Source organism: Microtus ochrogaster, linkage group LG5 (assembly GCF_000317375.1).
Source record: "Microtus ochrogaster isolate Prairie Vole_2 linkage group LG5, MicOch1.0, whole genome shotgun sequence".
In the NCBI taxonomy this organism is placed as follows: domain Eukaryota; kingdom Metazoa; phylum Chordata; class Mammalia; order Rodentia; family Cricetidae; genus Microtus; species Microtus ochrogaster.
Window position 1 is genome coordinate 30,023,028 of NC_022031.1, and position 21,262 is coordinate 30,044,289.

General features: G+C 40.0%; 1 protein-coding gene across 2 annotated transcripts in view; it reads left to right on the forward strand.

Moving 5' to 3' along the window:
• The first annotated feature begins 10,865 nt into the window (after window positions 1-10,865).
• The window catches only part of Map3k7 (mitogen-activated protein kinase kinase kinase 7), a 58,480-nt gene continuing 48,083 nt past the window's right edge, over window positions 10,866-21,262 (forward strand). For both annotated transcript variants that reach the window (XM_005361936.2, XM_005361937.2), the window contains exon 1: window positions 10,866-11,053. In XM_005361936.2, coding sequence (XP_005361993.1) covers window positions 10,934-11,053 — 120 coding nt within the window. In that variant the 5' untranslated portion in view covers window positions 10,866-10,933. The remainder of the gene's footprint in view (window positions 11,054-21,262) is intronic.

Sequence of the window (21,262 nt, forward strand, 5' to 3'; positions counted from 1 at the left end):
GTTAAGAGCACTGACTGCTCTTCCAGAGGTCCTGAGTTCAATTCCCAGCAACCACATGGTGGCTCACAACCATCTGTGATGAGACCCGGCGCCCCCTCCTGGCCTGCGGGCACACATGGAAGGGATGCTGTACACATAATAAATAAATCTTTAAATATATATATATATATTCAATTTTGAACAGTCTTTTTGTACTTAATCAAAAACTAAGAAACTCCTCTTGAGTAAATATGACTGGCTCAAATATGAAACATTAAGAAATGCTGTTCTTGGTGAGATGTTAGTAAGGCAAAAGATATAACTTGAAACATAATTCTACAATGAAAATCCTTTTTATTGTTTTCATGGAGCTATATATTTTTCTTTGCTCCTCTCCCTTCTTCTCCCCTTGCCTTCTAACCTCTGCCATGGTCCCCATGCTCCCAATTTACTCAGGAAATCTTATCTTTTTCTACTTCCCATGTAGGTTAGATCCATGTATGTTCCTCTTAATGTCCTCATTGTTGTCTAGATTCTCTGGGATTGTCAATAGTAGGCTGGTTTTTCTTTGCTTTATGTCTAAAAGCCACGTATGAGTAAGTACATATATTTGTCTTTCTGGGTCTGGGTTACTTCACTCAATATCATGTTTCCTAGATCCATCCATTTGCCTGGAAATTTCAAAGTGTCATTATTTTTTTCTACTGTGTAGTAATCCATTGTGTAAATGTACCACATTTTCCTTATCCATTCTTTGGTCGAGGGGCATTTAGGTTGTTTCCATGTTCTGGCTATGACAAACAATGCTGCTATGAACATAATTTTGAGCACATGTACTTGTGGTATGATTGAGCATCCTTTGGGTATATACCCAAATAATGTAATATTGCTAGGTCTTGAGGTGGTTGTTTCCTAATTATCTGAGAAATCACCATACTGATATCAAAAGGGGCTGTACCAATTTTCACTCCCATCAGCATTGGAGGAGTGTTCCCTTTACCCCACAACCTCTCCAGCATAAGTTGTCATCAATGTTTTTGATCTTGGCCATTCTTACAGATGTAAAAGGGAATATCAGAGTTGTTTTAATTTTCATTTCTTTGATGGCTAAGGATATTGAACATTTCCTTAAGTCTCTTTCAGCCATTTTAGATTTCTCTGTTGAGAGTTCTTTGTTTAGGTCTGCATCCCAGAAAAAAAAAATCCTTCTTGAACAAAGATGAAAAGAAGAAAAAGCAGTATACATAGACATAGCAGACATGCAGTCAAGTTGCAGTCATTACAGAAAAACAGAATAACAGAGTGTACTACAACCCTGAGTTTGCAGAGAAAAATCCTACTGACATGAACACCATGAGCCTCTTCTGTTGTTGGGAGAGGGTTTCTCTGTGTAACAGTCCTGGCTGTCCTAGAAGCTATTCTGTAGACAAGGAACTCATAGAGATCTGCCTGCCTCTGCCTCCCAAGTGCTGAGCTTAAAGGCATGTGCCACCACCACCCAGCCTAGAGCCTCTTCTTAACAACTATGCCACTTAGTGTTCTGTAGTTTGGCTCAATCTAGGGTCATCTGGGAAAAGGGCACTTCAATTGAGAAAATGCTCCCTCAGATTGGCCTGTAGACACATTTGCTGGGCATTTTACTGATTCATGGTTAGTTAATATGAGAGGGTTAACATGGTGGGTACTGCCGCCCAGGCAGGGGAACCTAGTTATAAGAAATCAGGCTAAGTGAGCCATGGGGAGAAAGCCAGTAAACAGAACTCTGCTCCAATTCCTGTCTTTAGGTTCCTGCCTTGACTTGCCAAGATGATAGATTTATAAGTTGTAAATGGAAATAAATCTTTTCCTCTTCAAGTTATATTCTGATTATGACGTTTTATCACAGCAGTAAAAACCTAATCAAGACAGCTGGTAAGATTTGGAAATATGTGGCAAGAAAACTTATTTTAGCAAGAATATCATATAAATATATCTGGGTACAGCAAAGTCAGTTCAAATTTAAATGTGCACAAAGGCAGAGAGTTTAAGACTAAGCAACCATTACTCTTTGTCACTGTTGGGTGTCTGAAGGCTACTATAGTGCCTGGTACCTTACGGCCACTTGGTAAGTTTTGCTCAAATAAGAATGGTACACATACATCACTTCGTTATCATTGAGTCAGTTTTGCTGTGTAAGTCACACTGCCGGCGGTTCTGCAGCTCTGGTTGGGCTCCAGCTCTCAATCCTGCTTGCCAGGAACAGACATGTGTACCACACACCCAATATTTCAACTATCTAAACTGATAGTTTGGGGGATGTTTGGTGATTTCAAAGTAAAAGCAACCCAACAAACACAAACTTTTATATGCCGAACATCTATTTACAAACAAATCTGAAATCTAATATATGTATTCATGCAGTAAGGTATGCAAGTTTCCAGGCCTGAAAGAGAAACAACATTTCTACCCACCATCCACATTTGGTACAACTGTGCTGATACAACCAAACCTCTACCTGGATTATTTGTATAATACGAAATTCCTAGATGTTTTTCCTAGAAACAAAACCTGAGACAAGGATTGCAGAAACATAAAGATAGCCAGTTCAGAGAGAACTGTTAAGCAAACTATTCTAGGTGACATGAAGAAGCTATCAAATTATTCTTGTAAAGGGAGTGAAGATCTCAGGAATTCTTTAGAACTTCTATCCCACGGGTCCCTGGGTTAAGGGCCCATCACCTGGGGAACACGAATGTCCATGCCCTGACTATGTTATGTGGACAAAGTGGATTAGGGTAACACAAAGGCAGTACCCCAACAAATATGTAGTTGCTGGTTGTCTTAGTTAGGGTCTCTACTGCTGTGATGAAACACTATGATCAGGACAACTTAGTGAGAAAAGGGTTTGCCTCAGTTTACACTTTCATGGGACAGTCCATCACTGACGGAAGTCAGAACAGGAACTCAAACAGGGCAGGATCGTGGAGGCAGAGATGATACAGAGGACAAGGAGGAGTGCTGCTTACTGGCTTGCTGCGCATGGCTTGCTAAGCCTGCTTTGTTATAGAAGCCAGGACCACCAGCCCAGAGATGGCATCACTCATGATGGGCAGGACCCTTCCCCATCAATGACTAACAAAGAAAATGCTCTATGTACTGACCCACAGCCCGGTCTTATGAAGGCAGTTTTTTCAATTGAAGTTCCCTCTTCTCAGATGACTATAGTTTGTTTATGTTAGTATAAATCTAGCCAGCACACTGGTCTACAAAGTCAAGCCAGCACATAGAAATAAGAAGAGAATCTGTAAAGATAATAGTTAAACACTTGGTTGTCTCCTAGAGCAGACAAGTAATGATAATTATCATGTCATTGTGTCAAGGAAAGATGCTTCACAGTAAAATGAGAAAACCTGAGAACAAAACACAACTGTTAATTTATTTTTGTCCCAGGATAAACAGCTTGTACTTAAGGAGACTACTGTATGGTAGCTACAACTGTGTGCACACAGTGAATGGTGCTTGTCAGAAGAATGAATCCATGACTATGGACTGAGCTATCCAAAAACAGACCCACCCCAGCAGCCACGGCAGCCTCCTGGAGCTCTGCACAAGAAGTTTATTTCTTAAAGTTCATTATGGGGAACGAGCTTTGATGCAGAACTTTTCTCTGGAAGAGACAGTCACAAACAGAATTTTTAGCCATAAAGAACCAAGAATAAAAATAATAGCTTAACCTTAAGAGTTTTCTTTAATGCGAATATATATAGCCAATTAAAATGTAAAGTAGAAGAATCTTAAAGATATAGAGCAGAGCCATCATTCCCTTGTCTGCTGAATCCTTCCCATTCTTAGAATGAATGGCATCTCAAGGCTAAGGTGTCCATGCTGATTCCACATCCTATTATATTCCTGCAGCTAAATTGTGCTGCTTTCAGAAATCTTTCTTAGGCCAGTCAATATGTTTCAGTGGAGGAAAATTCTCAATTCTGATGGTATCTATTTCTCGACAAATTAAGTTGAAGACCTAGGATATAATATATTCTTTGTTTTCCAAAAAGGATCAATCCCTGGCTTATTAAAGTTGATAATGAGTCCTAAGAAAAAGGCAGAAATCAATTCCATGCAGCAGATTTAGTTAAGCAACCTCATTAAGACCAAAGACAACTCTATTTTTGTTAGTTTAATAAAGATCATATGTCAATTAAAATATGCTACTGTTTTCTTTTAATGAAGATGGCTTATATCGATTGATAAACTTTTGAATTTGGAATGTACTAGATGTAGAAGTTATTGAGATTGATCAAGAATTGCTTAATTTTATCCCAAAATTAAATTTGCCTTTAGGCTGTGAACATCACCTAATTTTGATTAAGATAACATACTAACCTTAAGCAGCTGCCATTTATCAAGAACCTAGAAAGGTGAATTTATATAGTCAAGAAGTGGAAAGATTCAAAATTCTAACATAAAATGAGTGGTACCATTTTAATATTCCATCCTCCCCAAGTTACCTATGCCTACAGTTAACATTACATTTGATCTGCCCATTACAGAAAGCATCACTTCCTAAATATTCCTGAGATTGAATTCTTTAACGTATTTCAGTATGCTTCAACTTTGACTCTTTCTCCCCCAAAGCTTTCCTCACTTGATTCCACAAGTTTTAAGTACACTTGGTTGAATAGGTAGTAAATGATAAGAAAACATACCAGAGTAAGTCAAAGTATAGTTGTCCCCTAGAATAAGTCAATATTAAAGTCTCCTGTTTTTCCTAGGGAAGAATCATACTCAAAATAACATTCTTCAAACTAAAAAATGACGACCCATCAATCAATCATTTATCTTAAGGGAACCCAATATACCCCGCTCCACGCCAAATGCTACCTGATGGCTCAGTTGGAGACTAGAACTGTAGGTCTAACTCTCCTGCTTTTTAGAAAAGTAGGTTTGGAGACAGGAGAATCTTCTAGAAGAGAAAACAAGATACAGTCCTATTCATATCAAGGTAGTTGATGTCTTTCAGTGATCTGATCAACTCGATTCAATACTTCTCTAAGACAGTGAGTTCACGTAACCCATACCAGCATCTTGGTGTGTACAGCTTACTTCAAGTCATCTTTTGTTCATCGGCCCAATTATATAACTCTCCCCAGATTACTGGGAATTCCTTCCTCCAGCTCCTCTCTCAAGACTAGCAAATGACAGGGGCTAGGATGATAGTTCAGTGAGTAGAGGAGCCTAATGATCTGAATTTTATGCTCAGTCCCATATGATGGATGGAAAGAATCAACTTGTAATTTGTCCTTTGGCCACTATTCCTGCACTAAGTGCATGTGCGCGCGCGTGTGTACACACACATATACACACACATAATTTTAAAATTTCAAGAAAAAAACAGTAAATGGTATTGACTCTTTACTTCATATGGTCAGTAGTAGGACGGGCAAGAAAGAATTAAAAGCAATCATTCTTTGAACAAATAAATAAATAAAACTAAGTTACTAAAATTACAAAACAAAAGATTACAGTCAGGATAGAGTATCCATATTACAATCTTATGGTGCCTACTGGAAATAAATCTTAAACTTAATAAAAATGACACATATTACAAATTAAAACAAAGTTGCTAATGCCAGCTTTCTTCTTTCAGAGAAAATAAAACTGAACCTAAGATCAAAATGCAATCAGCAAAGCTTTGTTCTTCAAAATGATAGTCAAATTACTTAATAAACATATGGCCACAGCTACTGTTAGGCGATCTCAAGGGTTAGCTCTGATTGGACTGTAAAATCTAAACAAAAGCTGCCTGAAATTTACTGGATGAGTGGGTGGTCCTTGGACTTCCCACAGGGCAGGGAACCCTGATTGCTCTTTGGGCTGACGAGGGAGGGGAACTTGATGGGGGAGGGGGAGGGAAATGGGAGGTGGTGGCGGGGAGGAGGCAGAAATCTTTAATAAATAAATTTAAAAAAGAATATTAACTCATTGATAAGGTGTGACCAGCATTTCTGTTGAATTGTGCTTCCTGTTTCTCATTTTCTATACAGCACAGCATGTTAAAGAATGCCATATATATTTTTGAAGGAATGTGCTCATCTCGCATACCACTTCTTATACATTAAAGGCTTTAGAGATAGAAATTTAATACTCACCACGATGTCTATAGCTCCCCCTCAGTCCTATAATTACTACTAAAATAAATTTAATAGTGATGGGATAAGCACAGCTTTTGCAGTGTGATACTTAGTTACCATAGTTACTCTGGCTACATATATTAAACGTTTTTCTGATTTTCATTTATACGTTCAGATTAAAACTGCATGGCTTTAATCATCCACACTGAGATTGTCTTCTGCACTTTAGGTTAGCAATCCCATTGAGGAACAGATGCCAGAATTCCATTGCCTGAATTTCCTCTTCCACTCTAGCTCTTTCTTAAGCATCCGGATACTCGTATTTCTTCCCCGAACTCATCAAGTGTGAGAGAAGAAGAGACTATTGAGGATCGAAATAAGATACTGTTTAGGGCTGGGTTCTCCCATTAGATTATTTCCCTTAACTACTTGGATGCCTCTGGGCATAATTAAAAGACTCTGCTACTTTCTCTCTATTGTGTGAAATGTGTTACATAATTGAGTTGATTAACAGGCCACAGTTCTCTCTCAGAGCACTTTGAGCTCCCAGAGATGACTTTCAAATGGGAATCTCTTCCTCAGTGGAGCCTCTCACCACCTAGAGCAGCTCTGTGGGGTGCTGGGGAGGCAGAGGAAGGTGGGAAACGGTCTCTCAGCCTTGCAGGTCTCAAGGCCTTCCAATCCGTACCCCGACTGTCTTTGGCTGGGGTGGGGAGTGTTGTTTGTTGAAATAATGAATAGTAGGTGGCATCATTAAAATAGAAAGTTTTAATTTGTGAATCCCTGGGGCTGTGTGAGATGTGTTACTTATCCCTGAAAATGAAGCCAAATTGCTTCCGGAATTTCCTCTGAGAAAGATCATCTAAAGCAGCTATTGACATTTTAGCCCGGGAAATAAGACATTTAATTAATGTGTTTTAAACAAAGAGTACTATTTCTGTGAGGATTGTTCTTTTTAAAGCGTGTTTTCACCTATGTGGCAATTCTACCTGTAAAAAAAGATAGTGTTGAGCTACAGGATGATGCTTCAGCTTATCTGGAAGCTTAGAAACTAAACAATTAGTTAAAATACCACTAACGTCACAGTAATAGTGCTATTAATCTTAAACAGCAACCTATGGAAAAAACCTAAATACTATTAGTGTTTGGAGAGAAGAGCTGGTTTAACTTCGGAAACTCTAGAAGAGAGAGTCCCCTACACTGACTACTAACAGCAGAGCTACCTCCTAGGAGAGAAAGCATTTTTAAAACTCTCAAACATTTTAAAAGCAAACTTTCATTACAAACTGGTACGCTAGCTACCTATCAATCTCATCTACTTATTAAGTCTTCTCCAATGATGTTACAGAAAATTGGTTAACTCAGCCTTTGTATGTAAAATAAATTAACATGGTATTGATAAGGAACTACGCTCATTCACTTTCAATAAAGTGTCTACTGAACCAGAGGTAGTGCTCTAAATCCTGCTCAACTGGTATTCTGGTCTTTCCTTTTGTTGTTGTGATAAAACACTTTGATCAAAAGCAATTTAGAGGAGGAAAGAGTTTAAATGGCCTATACTTCCAGGTCACAATGCACCACTGAGGGATATATTGTGGGACGGGAAGTCAGGGTGAGAATCCAGAGATAACTCTCTGGCTCATACTTAGCTAGCTCTCTTGTGCAGTTCAGGAACACCTGCCCAGGAAGTGGCACTACCCACAGTGGGCAGGGCTCTCCTACATTAATCAAGACAATGCCTCACAGACCAACTTATAAAGGCAATTGCTCAATGCAGAAGTTTTTTTTTTAGGTGATTCTAGGCTGTGTCAATTCTACAGTTAATGCTAACTAAAACAATAAGGTTAAGAAGATTGGAACAGAAAATAAACCAGGAATAAAATTAAAAATGTCAGATTGCTAACTATGTAGAAATAAACAGTAACAGATAGAAAGTGAAGGGTAGGAAGCTGAAGGAAATATGACATCATTATCTCTGAAGTAGTGATTGGGCAAACCAAATGATAAGGCAGACATTCCTGAGTAAGAGTAATTTAGGAAATCGGGAACCCAAGTTATGAATACCTGACCTATAGCCAGTCAGCACATGGTAACGGAAATAACACACATACACATATACAACAAACAACAACAAAAGCAGACTTAACATCTGAGGGGACAAGAGCCTCAACAAGCAGAGGCCAACATACTCAATGTCTGAAAATTATACTTTCCAAATCAAAGATAACATCCTCCTACCTTAATAATATCCTCTTACCCAGAACATGGTAGTCTAAGCAAACCTATCCTCTAATCCCTGTGCCCTTCCTCAGGGTTCAAGCTATCCCAGATGTGGGAACCCCAAACTGTTCGTCCAAACTCATACAGACACATTCTTCTTCAGTCACTTATCAGCCTAAGCCAGACTCCACTGTCAAGTGTAAGCCAGTCAGCAGTTAAGCTACCCCATGATAACAAATTCTCCGAATCACCAGGACTTAGTGTCTGTGATGGTTCCACCATTATCACACCCTAAGGAAGGAAAATATGAAACTAATCATTATTTCAGGATTAATTAATTTTATGTATCAGCCACTCTTCTAATTTTTCATAATCCATTGAGGTTAATATTACGTACATATTAAGGTTGAAAGTTTAATTTATTCAAGATATGTGGTAGAACTGGAATAAGAGATACTACAATTCTAAAACCTGTGCTTTAAGCTAAGAGACATACATCCTAAGAGCTATTAATTAGCACTTTTCTTCAAAATATAGGAAAACTAAAACTGTTCCAGAGAAAGTAAAATTACTAAGAAACTAAAATACCTTTTCCCTAACAATTCCTTAACATTAGCCTTAAGCACATGATGTTCATTTCAGTAATATTTATAACTAGAAAAGGCAGCAGATAATTGGATAGCAAAACAAGGATACCCTGCCTTTTCAGTTCCCACGTTTCTCAGTTCCAAAGACCCACTGTTGTGGAATATTAGCTTAAGATGTGTTACATTCATTTATGCTGTGGAACATTTAATGATGCAAAGATGTGTTGCATTCTTTTATGTTGCATTTGTTTAACTGTAAAACTGTGTTATTTTGCCTGTCTAAAACACTTGGTTGGTCTAAACAAGAGCTGAACCGCCAATAGCTAGGCAGGAGAGGGAAAGTCTCCATTAGTAAATTAGGACTTAGCATTCTCTGGAGTTCAACCTTGGGCACTAAATCTAACTCCAGTGTTCCTGCTGGTTTTTGAGTCAAATCAACTAAAATTCAACACCTAGTTTAAACTAAAAATTGTGTTGGTCACACAACATGGATAATATTATCTATAGGGTACTCCAATCTAACTTGTGAGAGTCAAACTTGAATTGCAAAGCTAGTGATGAGTATTTTATGAAACATAAAGTAGCATTAAGGCAGGAAAAGGTTAAAATATGGGGACATAAGGCAAAGGAGCCCCTCACTCAGAAATTGAAGCTTGCCACAGGGCTAAAGAAAATCAAAAACTCCAGTAGAACTAACACTTGCTATGAAGATTGTCAACATAAAGACAACATTCCATTATATAAATATATTTTATATTGAGTTAGCAGCAAACCTTGCTTAAGTTCAAGCCTCTATACCCTTCAAGGAAGGCCTTCTTTCTTTCCTAGATATTTTCTGGGAATCCCACAAAACAAGAGTATCAACTTCGTTTCCAGTGAAGTTACCCTAACTAAAGCAACCCTGGAATCTGGAGTTTTGCCCCCATCAATGGTAATCTTGTTAGGTCCTCTTCACAAACACCTTGTGAGCTTAAACTCCTTGCCTTCAAAGGTCATCAAAATCCTGTACATAAACATTGTAAGGACAGCGAAGTATGAGTCTTCCAGCTTTGCTTCATACTGGCTTCTCTTAGAATTTTTTTTCCTTGTTGTGTCTAAGGGTCCATCTTTGCACGAGGGGTAAATCTCTCAAAACAAACTCTTCGGGCCGTTGTGGGCGACAGTCTCAGTAACTGAACAAAGTTAAACAATTTTAATTGCCTTACGACTTGTATGAAATTTTGTCTGTCTGACACCACAATGTTAACTTCAATCAGTGAGCACTTCTACTTCACGGTGTTACTCAGGATGCTCGCACTAACTGCTTTTTCTTCGAATCCCTCACAGGCTTAGGAGTTAGAGCAAAGCACAGTGCTGCAAAAGCCCACAGCGCAGAAACATTTTGGCCAAGCTTGAAAGCTTCTTCAACAGCTCCCGAGCGAAACTGAAAATCAAGAGGCGCCCAAAGATCACGACACGAACGCCACCCTGCCTGTCTGCAGACCGCTCAGAACAGAACAGAGGCGGGGAAGGCACGACGCAGCTCCAAAAAATAAGCAAAAAACTACAGAGTTTATCTTTCCCGCTGCTTCCTGAGGGACCAACCGGACGGCCTTCTGCCTCGCTCCGCGCCAGTTCCGTGCGCGCACTTTCATTGCGTCACTGCGCCAGGTATCGCGGTACCACCCCGCCGCCGAGGCCCTTGCACAAAAGTCTCGCGAAACTTGTCCCACGGGCCCACGGCCCCACGCTCGCCCTCGCCCACTCCGCCCTGAAGCCGGCGCTGCTCTCTCGGTCCGAGTCACAAAAACTGTCCCCGTCCGCTTCCTCCAGCGTCACCTCCTTCCACCCAGTTCCGAGTCCAAACCGGAACTGGAAGTCTGGTGGGCGGGGCCCGCAGACGGAAAGCGCTGAGGAGCCGGAGCCGGGACTCGGCTGTGGCCCCGGTCGGTCCCGCGCCACGGAGCGCCCGGCGGCGGGGCGGCGCGGCTCGGGGCTGAAGGGCGGCGGGCGGGCCGGTGGGCGGGCGCGGCCCCCCGGGCGCCGCGGGGGATCATGTCGACAGCCTCCGCCGCCTCGTCCTCCTCCTCGTCTTCTGCCAGTGAGATGATCGAAGCGCCATCGCAGGTCCTCAACTTCGAAGAGATCGACTACAAGGAGATCGAGGTGGAAGAGGTGAGCGAGGCCGGGCCCTGCAGCCCCCGCGCCGTCGCCCGGGGTCGGGGAGCGGGAGGCGGAGGCTTCCGGACGGGCTTCACGGTTAACTTTGGATCTGTGACTCTAGACCTGCTTACATACGTGGTTCGATTATCCGTAAATAGGTCGCGCGAAGTTTGGCGGCTGCGGAGTTTCGGTTCCCTGGTCGTGGTGTTAAAGGCCAAGATTGCGTGTGTGTGACTTCTGGTGTGGTGTGTGAGACCAAAGGATGCTCGGGACAGGCTGGTAAAGAGACCGTCTCCCGGCGCTTTCCGCGCTGCGGGATTCTTCTTTCTCCGATACCATAGAGTAGTTCTGTCCCCCTGTTGGGCCAGTGTAGATGAATTCCATTCTAAAGTGACACGAGGCTGTTATGAAGAGACGTTTGAAATGAGCTATGAAAGTGGCACATTCTGAAGAGGCAAGTAGTGATTATGGTGACTGCCAGACTATAACACTACACCAGAAGTCGCTGTTAGAAAAACCGAATAAATGGAATCTTCAGTTGGAATTTCAGAGCAGACGTTTCCGAGTGTCTTCAGTACATCACCTATTTTCAGTTCCACAGTGGTGTCAGTTCTAAGAATCTTCATATTTACAAAAGAAAAACTCTGTGTGTGTGTGTGTGTGTGTGTGTGTGTGTGTGTGTGTGTGTGTGTTTAAACTGCAGCTTAGAACTCTTTAAACCTTTGGTTAGAAATACCTTCGTGCATTTCCTATGACTTTTTCCTATTTTTAAGCACTTTGTGTTTTCTACACCATACTGTGCGATTTATGAGAATCTAGACTGAGTTGCCTTTAAGGTTTATTTTTAGTCAGTGTAGTAAGGAGTTAAAAGTTTCAAACTAATTAACACTCAACAAACACATTTTTACCTTAGATGATTGCTAAGTCCTTTCTCTTTATCACTAAGAGTAACTTTAGAGATCCCGTGTTCATTGAGACTATGGCTATCTTACAAGTGTGGTGGGAAGGGCAAGGTTTAAGACAAGAAGGTTCAGTGTGTAGGACAGGCTACTGTGTGACTTGGTTTCCCTCTGCTCCCCGAATGTTGGTTTCCTTTGCTGTAAGATGGGAGTTAATCGCTACTCCATCAGTGTGACAAACCCGGCTAAGCAGTGGGTGCAGAAAACCCAGCATAGTATCTGACATATTGTTAGGAAATAAGGTTCCCGAGAAGAAGGTGACCTGCTTTAAGGTCACGTCTAAAAGAAGGCCTGTTTGGGAAGAGGAAAATATTCTGTATGTGGGTTTTTCCCCCCTCGTGAAGCTAAGATAAATTCCTTTTTTCAGAAGCGGGTAGTTGATCCAGCTTTCATGGACAACATTCTTTTTTAAGACTAAAAACTTCAGTGAGTCATTATGCAAGAATTGCAGTTTTTAAATAAGCATTTACATGTACCCTGGCGAATTGCTGTGCTTGTAGACTACAAATTGTTATATAATAATAACTCGTACTTCGTGGCCCACCACTTGTTTCCACACACTTACTGGGCGTGCTTCTTTGTTGCACAGTACTCCTTAAAGCTCTCACATTCTTGCTTCATTGAGGCCTGCAAGTTGCTGAGGGAGACAGTAATCAGTTTGATGTTCTCAGCCCAAAGCTGGTATCGTTTTGAAATTTGTTTCATTTTAGTGCCTAGTTTATTTTCATATTCTTGATTTAATTCAGACCTTTCTGATGTCAAAAGCATTACACAGTTTCCATTATAGTCCTATTTGAGCATATTAAACAGTATTGTATAGTCAGTGGTGGACCTCGGGCACTCGGTAGCTATTTTTCAACTTACATTCCACCTCTAGTTTAAATCATAAATAGAAAAAGAGAAAGATGACCCAATACAGAAACAATCTTACATTGCTTTCAGTGTTTTATATGGACAACTATATCACCTTTTAAATTAAGAAAATAGTGGCTTGGGGTGTAACTCAGAATTCTTGCCCACCATGCTTGAGGTTCTGGCTTCAATCCCAGCACACAAACAGCAAGATAGGAGATCCACATAATTAATATCTCAATAACAGTACAATGGAATCAGCATTACACAAATATAATTAGAAGCTGTGGTTTAAGAAAACAATCTAGTTATAGACCAGATGTGGACTCATTTAGTACATACTCATTTCTAAGACAACAGATGCTTTTCATCATTGCATTCTTAGTATTATGGCTCTTCACTTTCAAAATTTAACTGCTGCCAAATTATATCAGTTTTGTGCCTCTGAAATCTATGTGGGTACTTAATTTTTTAAAAAAGTCAGTTTTTAACTTTCTTGTCCTTGAGCAAAAAGAATTAACTGTAGACTGCACTGAGGGTGGGATGGTTAAAAAATATGGTTTGGCGAAAAATATATTAAATTGAATATATAGAAAATTAGGTGCTGTATTGATTATGCCAGACTATATTTAGGCAGGTCATTTATTTTGGAGACCTGTAATTTTTCTCTGAAATACTGACATATTGGACAAGATCAGTAAATGTCTATTCCAACTGTAAAATAAAATGCATGTGTTCTCTTGTTCTCCACAGTACGTTTAGAAGTTCTTAGGCAGTCATAATAGTCCTAGGAAATGGAGTTGGGTAGACAGACCTCATTTCACAGATACTGACTCAAGGTTATAAAGTTTGGTTTGCCAAAAGCTGCATCTCTTAAATCAGTGGCAGAGCTAGGAATTTGAAGTTTCTCAGCCGTGAGTCCTTTGTTCTTTCCTCTAGACTTAGAATGTCACTGCGGTACTCCATAGTGGACCCCTATTCTAGGAATGAAGATACAAAATACTGATTTCCTCCATAGGAGTTGGTCCTCTGCAGCCAGCATATTCTTCTCTGTGCAGTGTGCTGAGGCTCAATGGAAGAATCCTAGAGTTAGTTACATTTTCAGAATCATGATGTCAGAGTTGGAGATGTGATGTAGCTCAAGCATATAAGCTATAACTTGACAGTTGGAGAATCACAGCAGCAGCTCCAGGAAGTGGAGACAGAATTGAAGCTAGGTGCAATATAAATTCACTTTCGTTGGTTCAAAATATCACTAGTGAATAATTGTCTTTGCACTTATTCCTCTGCCTTTGAGCTCTTCCTCCAAAGCATCACATAACTGCTTCCTTCTCACCATTCAAGTCCCACCTCAAATGTTTCTTCCCTAGACAAGCTTTTGCCAAGCAACTTGGGACTTGGTTATTTCTGTTCTCCTTTGTGACACTTACCTGTCATCGAATGACATTTCTAACCCTAGCGCATAGTACCTAAAGGTTCTCTAAGTATGTTTTGAACCAGTAAATGAAATTATCATAGCAAATTATGAGAATTAAATGCACATCTGATTTTCTTATATGTAGTAAACCAGGGATTAATTTACATAATTTACCTAAGCTAGCACTTACACAGGCAATGGGATCTGACTCTTCCCAGTCTCGATGCCCTTCTTCCTCATTATACGTAGCAAATGTTTAGCAGGGGTACAAGACCCTATGAAGAGCCAAGTGCTGTGAGTGAGTCAGTCATTGGTGGATTTCACTTAAGTAGACTGACTGTATTTATAGGGTTACTCTGTCAGGGGGTCCCAGACGGTGACCACAGCTAAGGATATTGGACATGTAAATCACTCTTTATGTGTGTCCTTGTGTTTTATTGGAGATACACAGAAAAGTATACTAGGATAAGACTATGTAAAAGGAACTTTAGCAGTGACTATAAACTATTAGGCTACTGATTCTAGAGGAGAGCCTAAAATTATAGGGCTTGAATAAACTGAGTCTATGGTTGTTAGTGGGTGGTTCTGGAAATCCAAAGATAATCAGTACGTGTGAAACTGGTGGCCACTGAGCTCAATAGAAATCCGGAATGGCTAAAATAAAGCATGGGGTGCAGACATTATTTACGTGTCATACACATGTAGCCGAACAAATAATCCGAGCATATCATTCAAAGGAAAGGCTCGTTAAGTGGGTCAGGTGTGGTATTAGCTGCTTTTCCATTGCTGTGATAAAATATCACGACCAAAACCAACTTGAAGAGGGGTTGATTCTGGCTTACAGCTCTAGAGAGTTAGATGTTGACGGGAAGACATTCTATGGCAGGCTCTAAAAGACTAGAAGAGCAGAACAAGTGAAGCTCCGCTTTTCTGTTATCAAGCCCGTCTTGTCAGCAGCTCTGCTCCGTGACAGTTTATTAATAGATATTGAGGCTCCGAAGAGTTGGAGACGCCACGTCCTAACTAATGAACTTAGGATCTACGCTTGTTCTGTCTTGTTCCCGATTTCTTGCCAGAATGATAGCACCATAGTTGGGGCTTCATTCACTCCGTGCATAGGACAGAGCCAGACCAAACTGACTAAATAAAATGAAGACAATGAACATGAATCATCTCGTGTTAAGAGCACAAGAGTGTACAACCCTTTCCATTAGTTTAGTTTAGGCATCAAGTGGTTGGTTTTTTTTATCTTATTTGGATGAAGGAAAGGGGTAATGTCTAATACTTGAAGAATTGGGCTGCCTGTGTACATGTTCACATCTTTGTAGGTGCACCTGTATACACGTTTGTGGGATCCAGAAGACAGACAACCTGTGTTCTTCCTCCAGTGCCTTCAACCTTTTTTAAGACAGGATCTCCTGCTGTCTTGAAAGTTACCAAGTGTCTAGCCTGGCTGGCCAGTGAACCCCGGGGACCTACCCATTTTTGCCTCCCCAGTGCTGGAATTATGAGTTCCAGTATACCAGATGTATTGAACTTAGCTTCTAGGTTTGATCTTGGGCCCTTATACTTGTGGAGTAAATGCTTTACCAACTGAGCTATTTCCCCAGCCAAAGAAATTAATATTTTAATTGTTTTTTTTCTTTTAGTAGTAATTACATGGTGATATTCTATATATCATCTCTCATTGACTTACTAAGAATTAAATTTGAATTTGTTTTTTGAAGCTAAATTAGTAGTTTGAAAACCAAAAGAGCTAAACCACAGGGGGGAAAAATGCATACAATAAGAGAATTTAAAACATTTTAATTTAGAAAGAAATGCTTTTAAAATCAGTGTCTTTATATTTTTTATTCTAGTTTTACAAAGAAGAGATTATGAAATATACCTGAAATTTATTTGCAGGTTCACCATTTTTAATAAACATGTATGGTGGCATAGATATTTGCAGCTTTGATGTGTTCTCTTTTCTACATTGTTAAGAAAATTGTTTTTTGTAGAAAATGCCTTCATGATAGTATAGAAATTAAAATTGATAAAGAAATTGTTATGTTAATTCAGTTATGAATACAGTCTGCATAGGTTCCCCTTATTTGTGAACTTGAACTAGAAGTGAGGTAACACATAAAGTATGACTTAATGTTGACTAACTGTTTCCCTTAATTTATCACGGTATCTCAAGGGTTACCTGTGTGCCACTCTGGGAGTTGCTAGCTGCAGTTTGCAACATTGACTTGCCCTTCTAACAGTGGAAATAATGTTCTTTTATGTTTTGGTTTGTTTTTTCATAGTCTAAGCAGGCTAGTTTCTCTCATAAAGATCTGACATTTTATATTCTTGATTAGTAAAAAAATAAAATTTACTACCAATAAACTTATTTTTTAACTCTCCCAGTTGTAAAAATTTCCTCCATAAGCAAAGTGGGGTTTTTTGTTTTGTTTTTATTTATGTATTTATTATTTTTGCATTATCGGTCTGAGAGAGACAGAGTGAACTTTTATCATTTACATTTTCTTTTATGTGTAGGATTCTTCCCGCATATATGTCTGTGTTCCAGATAGGTGTCTGATGCCCACGGCAGTGAGAAGGGGAAATCAGTTGCCCTAAGACTGGAGTTAGAGACGGTTGTGAGCCTCCATGTGGGTTCTGGAAATGAAGCCTAAGTCCTACTGTTAGCCACTGAGCCATCTCTCCATCCCTGGATGTACACTGTCTTAACTAATGAGTCCTGTAATGGAATAGTCTACATGTTGTTTTGATCATTTCCTGGTGGTAAGACAAAACTTGTTCTATTCTAGTATGTTGTAGGGTGTGTGTCCCATTATAGAACATGTGAAGATAGTGTGTTATTCAATGAAAGAATCAGTGACTTTAACTTGTAGTTCTTTACTAACATCTGATTAAGGCGCAAGTTGTAATAAACTCTTTCAGAATAAAACTCTAGAATGTGAGGATTGGATTTAGAGTAGATAACACAGTCTGCAAATCATCTTAAGGTCAACGGAAGTGTGATATGCTGGAAGTAAGGGACAGATAATGGAGTCAGTATTTAAATATTTATTTGTCCACGAGTGCACACATGCACACCACAGAACGCATGTAGAGATTAAAAAACAACTTGCAGGAGTCGCTCTTGCCTTTCATTTCGTTTGAGACTGTCTTTTTCTTTTTCTACTGCTGTGCTACATAGTTCTAGACAATTCTGTTCCTTCTGCTTCCCCTCTCCCTCTAGGAGTGCTGGGATTGCAATATTATTTATGCCATTGCATCTAGCTTTTTGTGTGGCTTCCAAGATTGAACTTGAGTTGGCCAAAGAGATGTCTCATTGGGTAAAAGCACTAGCCATGCAAGCCTCAAGTTGGTACTTGACACACTAGACCTTTGTAGAGCCTATAGTACTTAGTTACTTTTGTAAACTTAGAAGAATATATTGGAGACATTGCTTACAGTTTCAAAGTGTGAGTCTATGACCATTATGGTGGGAAACGCAGTAGAAGGCAAACAGACAGGCATGGTTCTGGAGAAGTAGCTGAGGGATTACATCTTTATGTACAAGTTGGAGAGAAACTTTTGAAACCTCAGCCCCACCCCACCCCCAGTGACACACCTTTTCCAACAAGGCCACACCTTCTCTAAAGAGTTCCACCAACCAGGGACTAAGTATTCAAATTTATGAGCCTGTGGGGGCCATTCTCATGCAAACCACCACATTGCAACCTCTGGTCCCCATAGACTTGTAGGCATATCATACTGCAAAATACATTTAATCCAACTTCAAAAGTCCCCATGGTCTTTCACAGTTTCAACACTTACACTGTTTTAAAGCCCAACCCAATGTCACTTCTGATAGTCCAGGCAATCTTTTAACTATAAACCCCTGTTCAAAAGCAAATTACATATTTCCAACATACAGTGGCACGGAATATAACCATTGCAGAAGTGAGGAAAAGGGGCATAGTGAGGAAATTCTGGAACAAAACATGACTGAAACCCATCAGGGCAAACGTTCTGTGTTTGATGTCAAAGGGCTTCTTAGGTGGCTCTTACGGTCTCCTACTAATTTCTTGGGCTCTCTCTGCTCCCTGTTTCCATTTCTCTCCTCAGCAGCCATCACACAGCTCTGGCATCTCCGACATCTTAGGGTCTCCATCACAATAGAGGCTACGCTTTTCACAGCTTCATGCAGGGACTCCCCTGCCACACACCTGTTGTTAGTGGCTTTCCAGAGGATTCTACAACCTCTTTACTTGACAGCTGTCAGGTTCTGTTCCAGACTTGGGCTGGAACCTGGCCCCCTCTAGATTTCCATATACTTTGATTTTTTGATGTTTTTCTTTGTTGGTTATCATTTTCTTAGCTTTAGATGTCTTAGGCATTTCATTTTTGCTAGCCACAGAATTAGTAGTAGTAAGGCCTTACCTATTCAGTAGGACACCACTCTCTTTATTTCATTCCTAATCAGACCTCTCCTTATCTCTTTCAGTATAAACCACACCTCCAACATTGTATTTCCTGGTAGTCTTTTTTTTTCTAGTCAAACTATGCATTTTGTATTTCTTTTTGCCCTGCTTGCTCTTTTTCATTGTGGATCTGATTAAGAGAGGTCACTAGTAACTACAAAGCTGAGTCAATACTAGACAGTCTTCAATTTAACCTCAAGCAGATTCTTAGGATAAAGGCTAACCAGCCACGTGCTTTGCCAGAATATAACAAGAATGGCATTATAAAAGAATGAGTTTATTGGGTGATGGCTTAGTTTTAGAGGGTAAGTCCATCGTGGCAGGAGACTTGACAGCAGGCAAGTGTAGCTCTGGAGCAGGAGCTGAACACTTACAGCCTAGCCACAAGTTTGAGGCAGATGAGACTGAGACTGGGCCTGGCTGGGGCTCTGGAAACCTCAAAGCCAACCCCTGTGACGACACACCTCCTCCAACAAGGCCACACCTCCTAATCCTTCTCCCAGATAGTTCCACCAACTAAGAACTAAGGACCAAGCATTCAAATACAGGATCAAGGGAAGAAGCTGTGAACTCCTCAGTAGGGAATTGGTGACATACAAGGACAGTGAAGACTGAAGGCAGCCATCTAGGGAGATTCCTTCCCTTTATATGTGCAAACGTCTGTTATCCCAATCACTGTGTTTATGAAAGGGTGGAGTTCTTTTAAAAATCCCTTCTCTGCAGTTAACCTGTTGAATATGACACTTCAAACAACAGATGATTGCTAGTTGTGGCATGTTTTCTACTTCTGACAGGCTTCTTCCAGTTTGATGCTGTCAGTTTAACTAAACAACGTTCAGTTTTCCCATTTCTGCTGTAAAAAACAAAAGCAAAAAATAGCAGCTGTTTTTTGATATATTAGGTACTCAAGAAACGTTCCAGAAGTAAAATGCAGTTTGCAATTTAGTTTTACCACTAAAGAAAGACCTTTCTTCCTGCTTGCTGACTCGGTCTTCCCTTGACTGCCATCCTTCCTCAGAAATTCAGCTGCATGTTGCATTGTTTGTGATCAGCTGTCATTCCGTTTCAGGGCTCAGCCCTCCCTCAGTAGTCTCTTCTCTGTGGTTAGACTTTAATTCTACTTACCCTGATCCTTTTGCAAGACTTTCTGAGTCACTTCCATGTTCAGCTGAGACCAGAGAAGCCTGGGGTAGGGCCTGTATATGTCATCCTTGCCCCTGTTCTTCTTCTGCCTTTGTAGCTGGCCATGTTTATAGAGCACGTTCTGTGAGGCTGTGTGCCCCAGTAATCTAAGGGAAGAGTGTGGATGGGGAAGGTTTGTACTGCTTCTTACCAAATCTCTAAGCCTGTTTTGGAAAACGGGGTTAGTGAGGAGGTCTGTAGAATCTATTGTTAGTGCTTGCCTTTGGCATTCTTAAGTGCTAGAAAAAAAAAAATCTAAGTACTATTATTTTGTAGCCTTGGATTTTTTCCCACCTTTTCATCTCACAAAAAGTCAGTTCTTACATAGTTTCTTCTTTTTAATTTTGATGTCTAATATTTTACTCCTAATAATGCCATATGAGAGAATGAAATATAATGATTTTTTAAGTGCTGGCTCACTTGTAAACAGACTCCTGTGAAATCATGAAGTTACTTCTATCAGCTGTTTCAGTTACTGCACACAACTTTGACACGTTACCTTTATTATTTAGGAACTGTTGCTTAACTGTGCATGAGAGGTAATTTATGACTCAAATGAGGATGGAGATTTCTTGAGGCCATGGGTTCTCAGATATGAATGTGACTGTTTCGGATGCTTTGTAAAATTGATTTCTCAAAGCTTAAGAGAGTTTTTTATGTACCCATTTGCTCACACTTTGTTCCCTGGTTTTAAGTTGACAGCACAGTCGTCGTTTTATCACTAGGTGGCACTTGTGGATCACAAACAGTCATACATACTCCACACAATTATGACAAGTATATAATCCACAAATACAAGTAACATTTGGGATCTGACATCCTTTAGAATACTAAATACTAATCACTTTGGTTCATCTGTGGGTATATGGTTGGAATGTATTAAATTGCTTTATAATCATTCATTCATGGTTAATAATGTCAATAGGTAGGCTGATCTGTGTATATCATCTTAGTTTATTATGATCATGAAGTTGAAACCTTGTAGGACCTGTTTGCTGCTAATTTTCTATGAGAAAAATGAATACTTCAGCTCCTTACACTAATTCACACCCAACTCTGAGCACTTAATGTTTATGGAAGTGCCTGATTCTATGGCCTCTATAGATAAACTTAACTTAGGAACTCCATAGATAATCACTGAGGAAAATAGAAGATCTCCACTTTACTGCCAAGAAAAAAGCTCAGATGTTAATGTATCTTGCCATTACATATACCTAGCCATAAGAGTTAGTGCGTAGGCAGACACATTGACACTCGAGCTAATTCTCCAGTCTTGTTAAAGTAACTGGGTTGTGAGTATAAACCACCAGTCTTTTTTTTTTTTTTTTTTTTTTTTTTTTTTTTTTTTTTT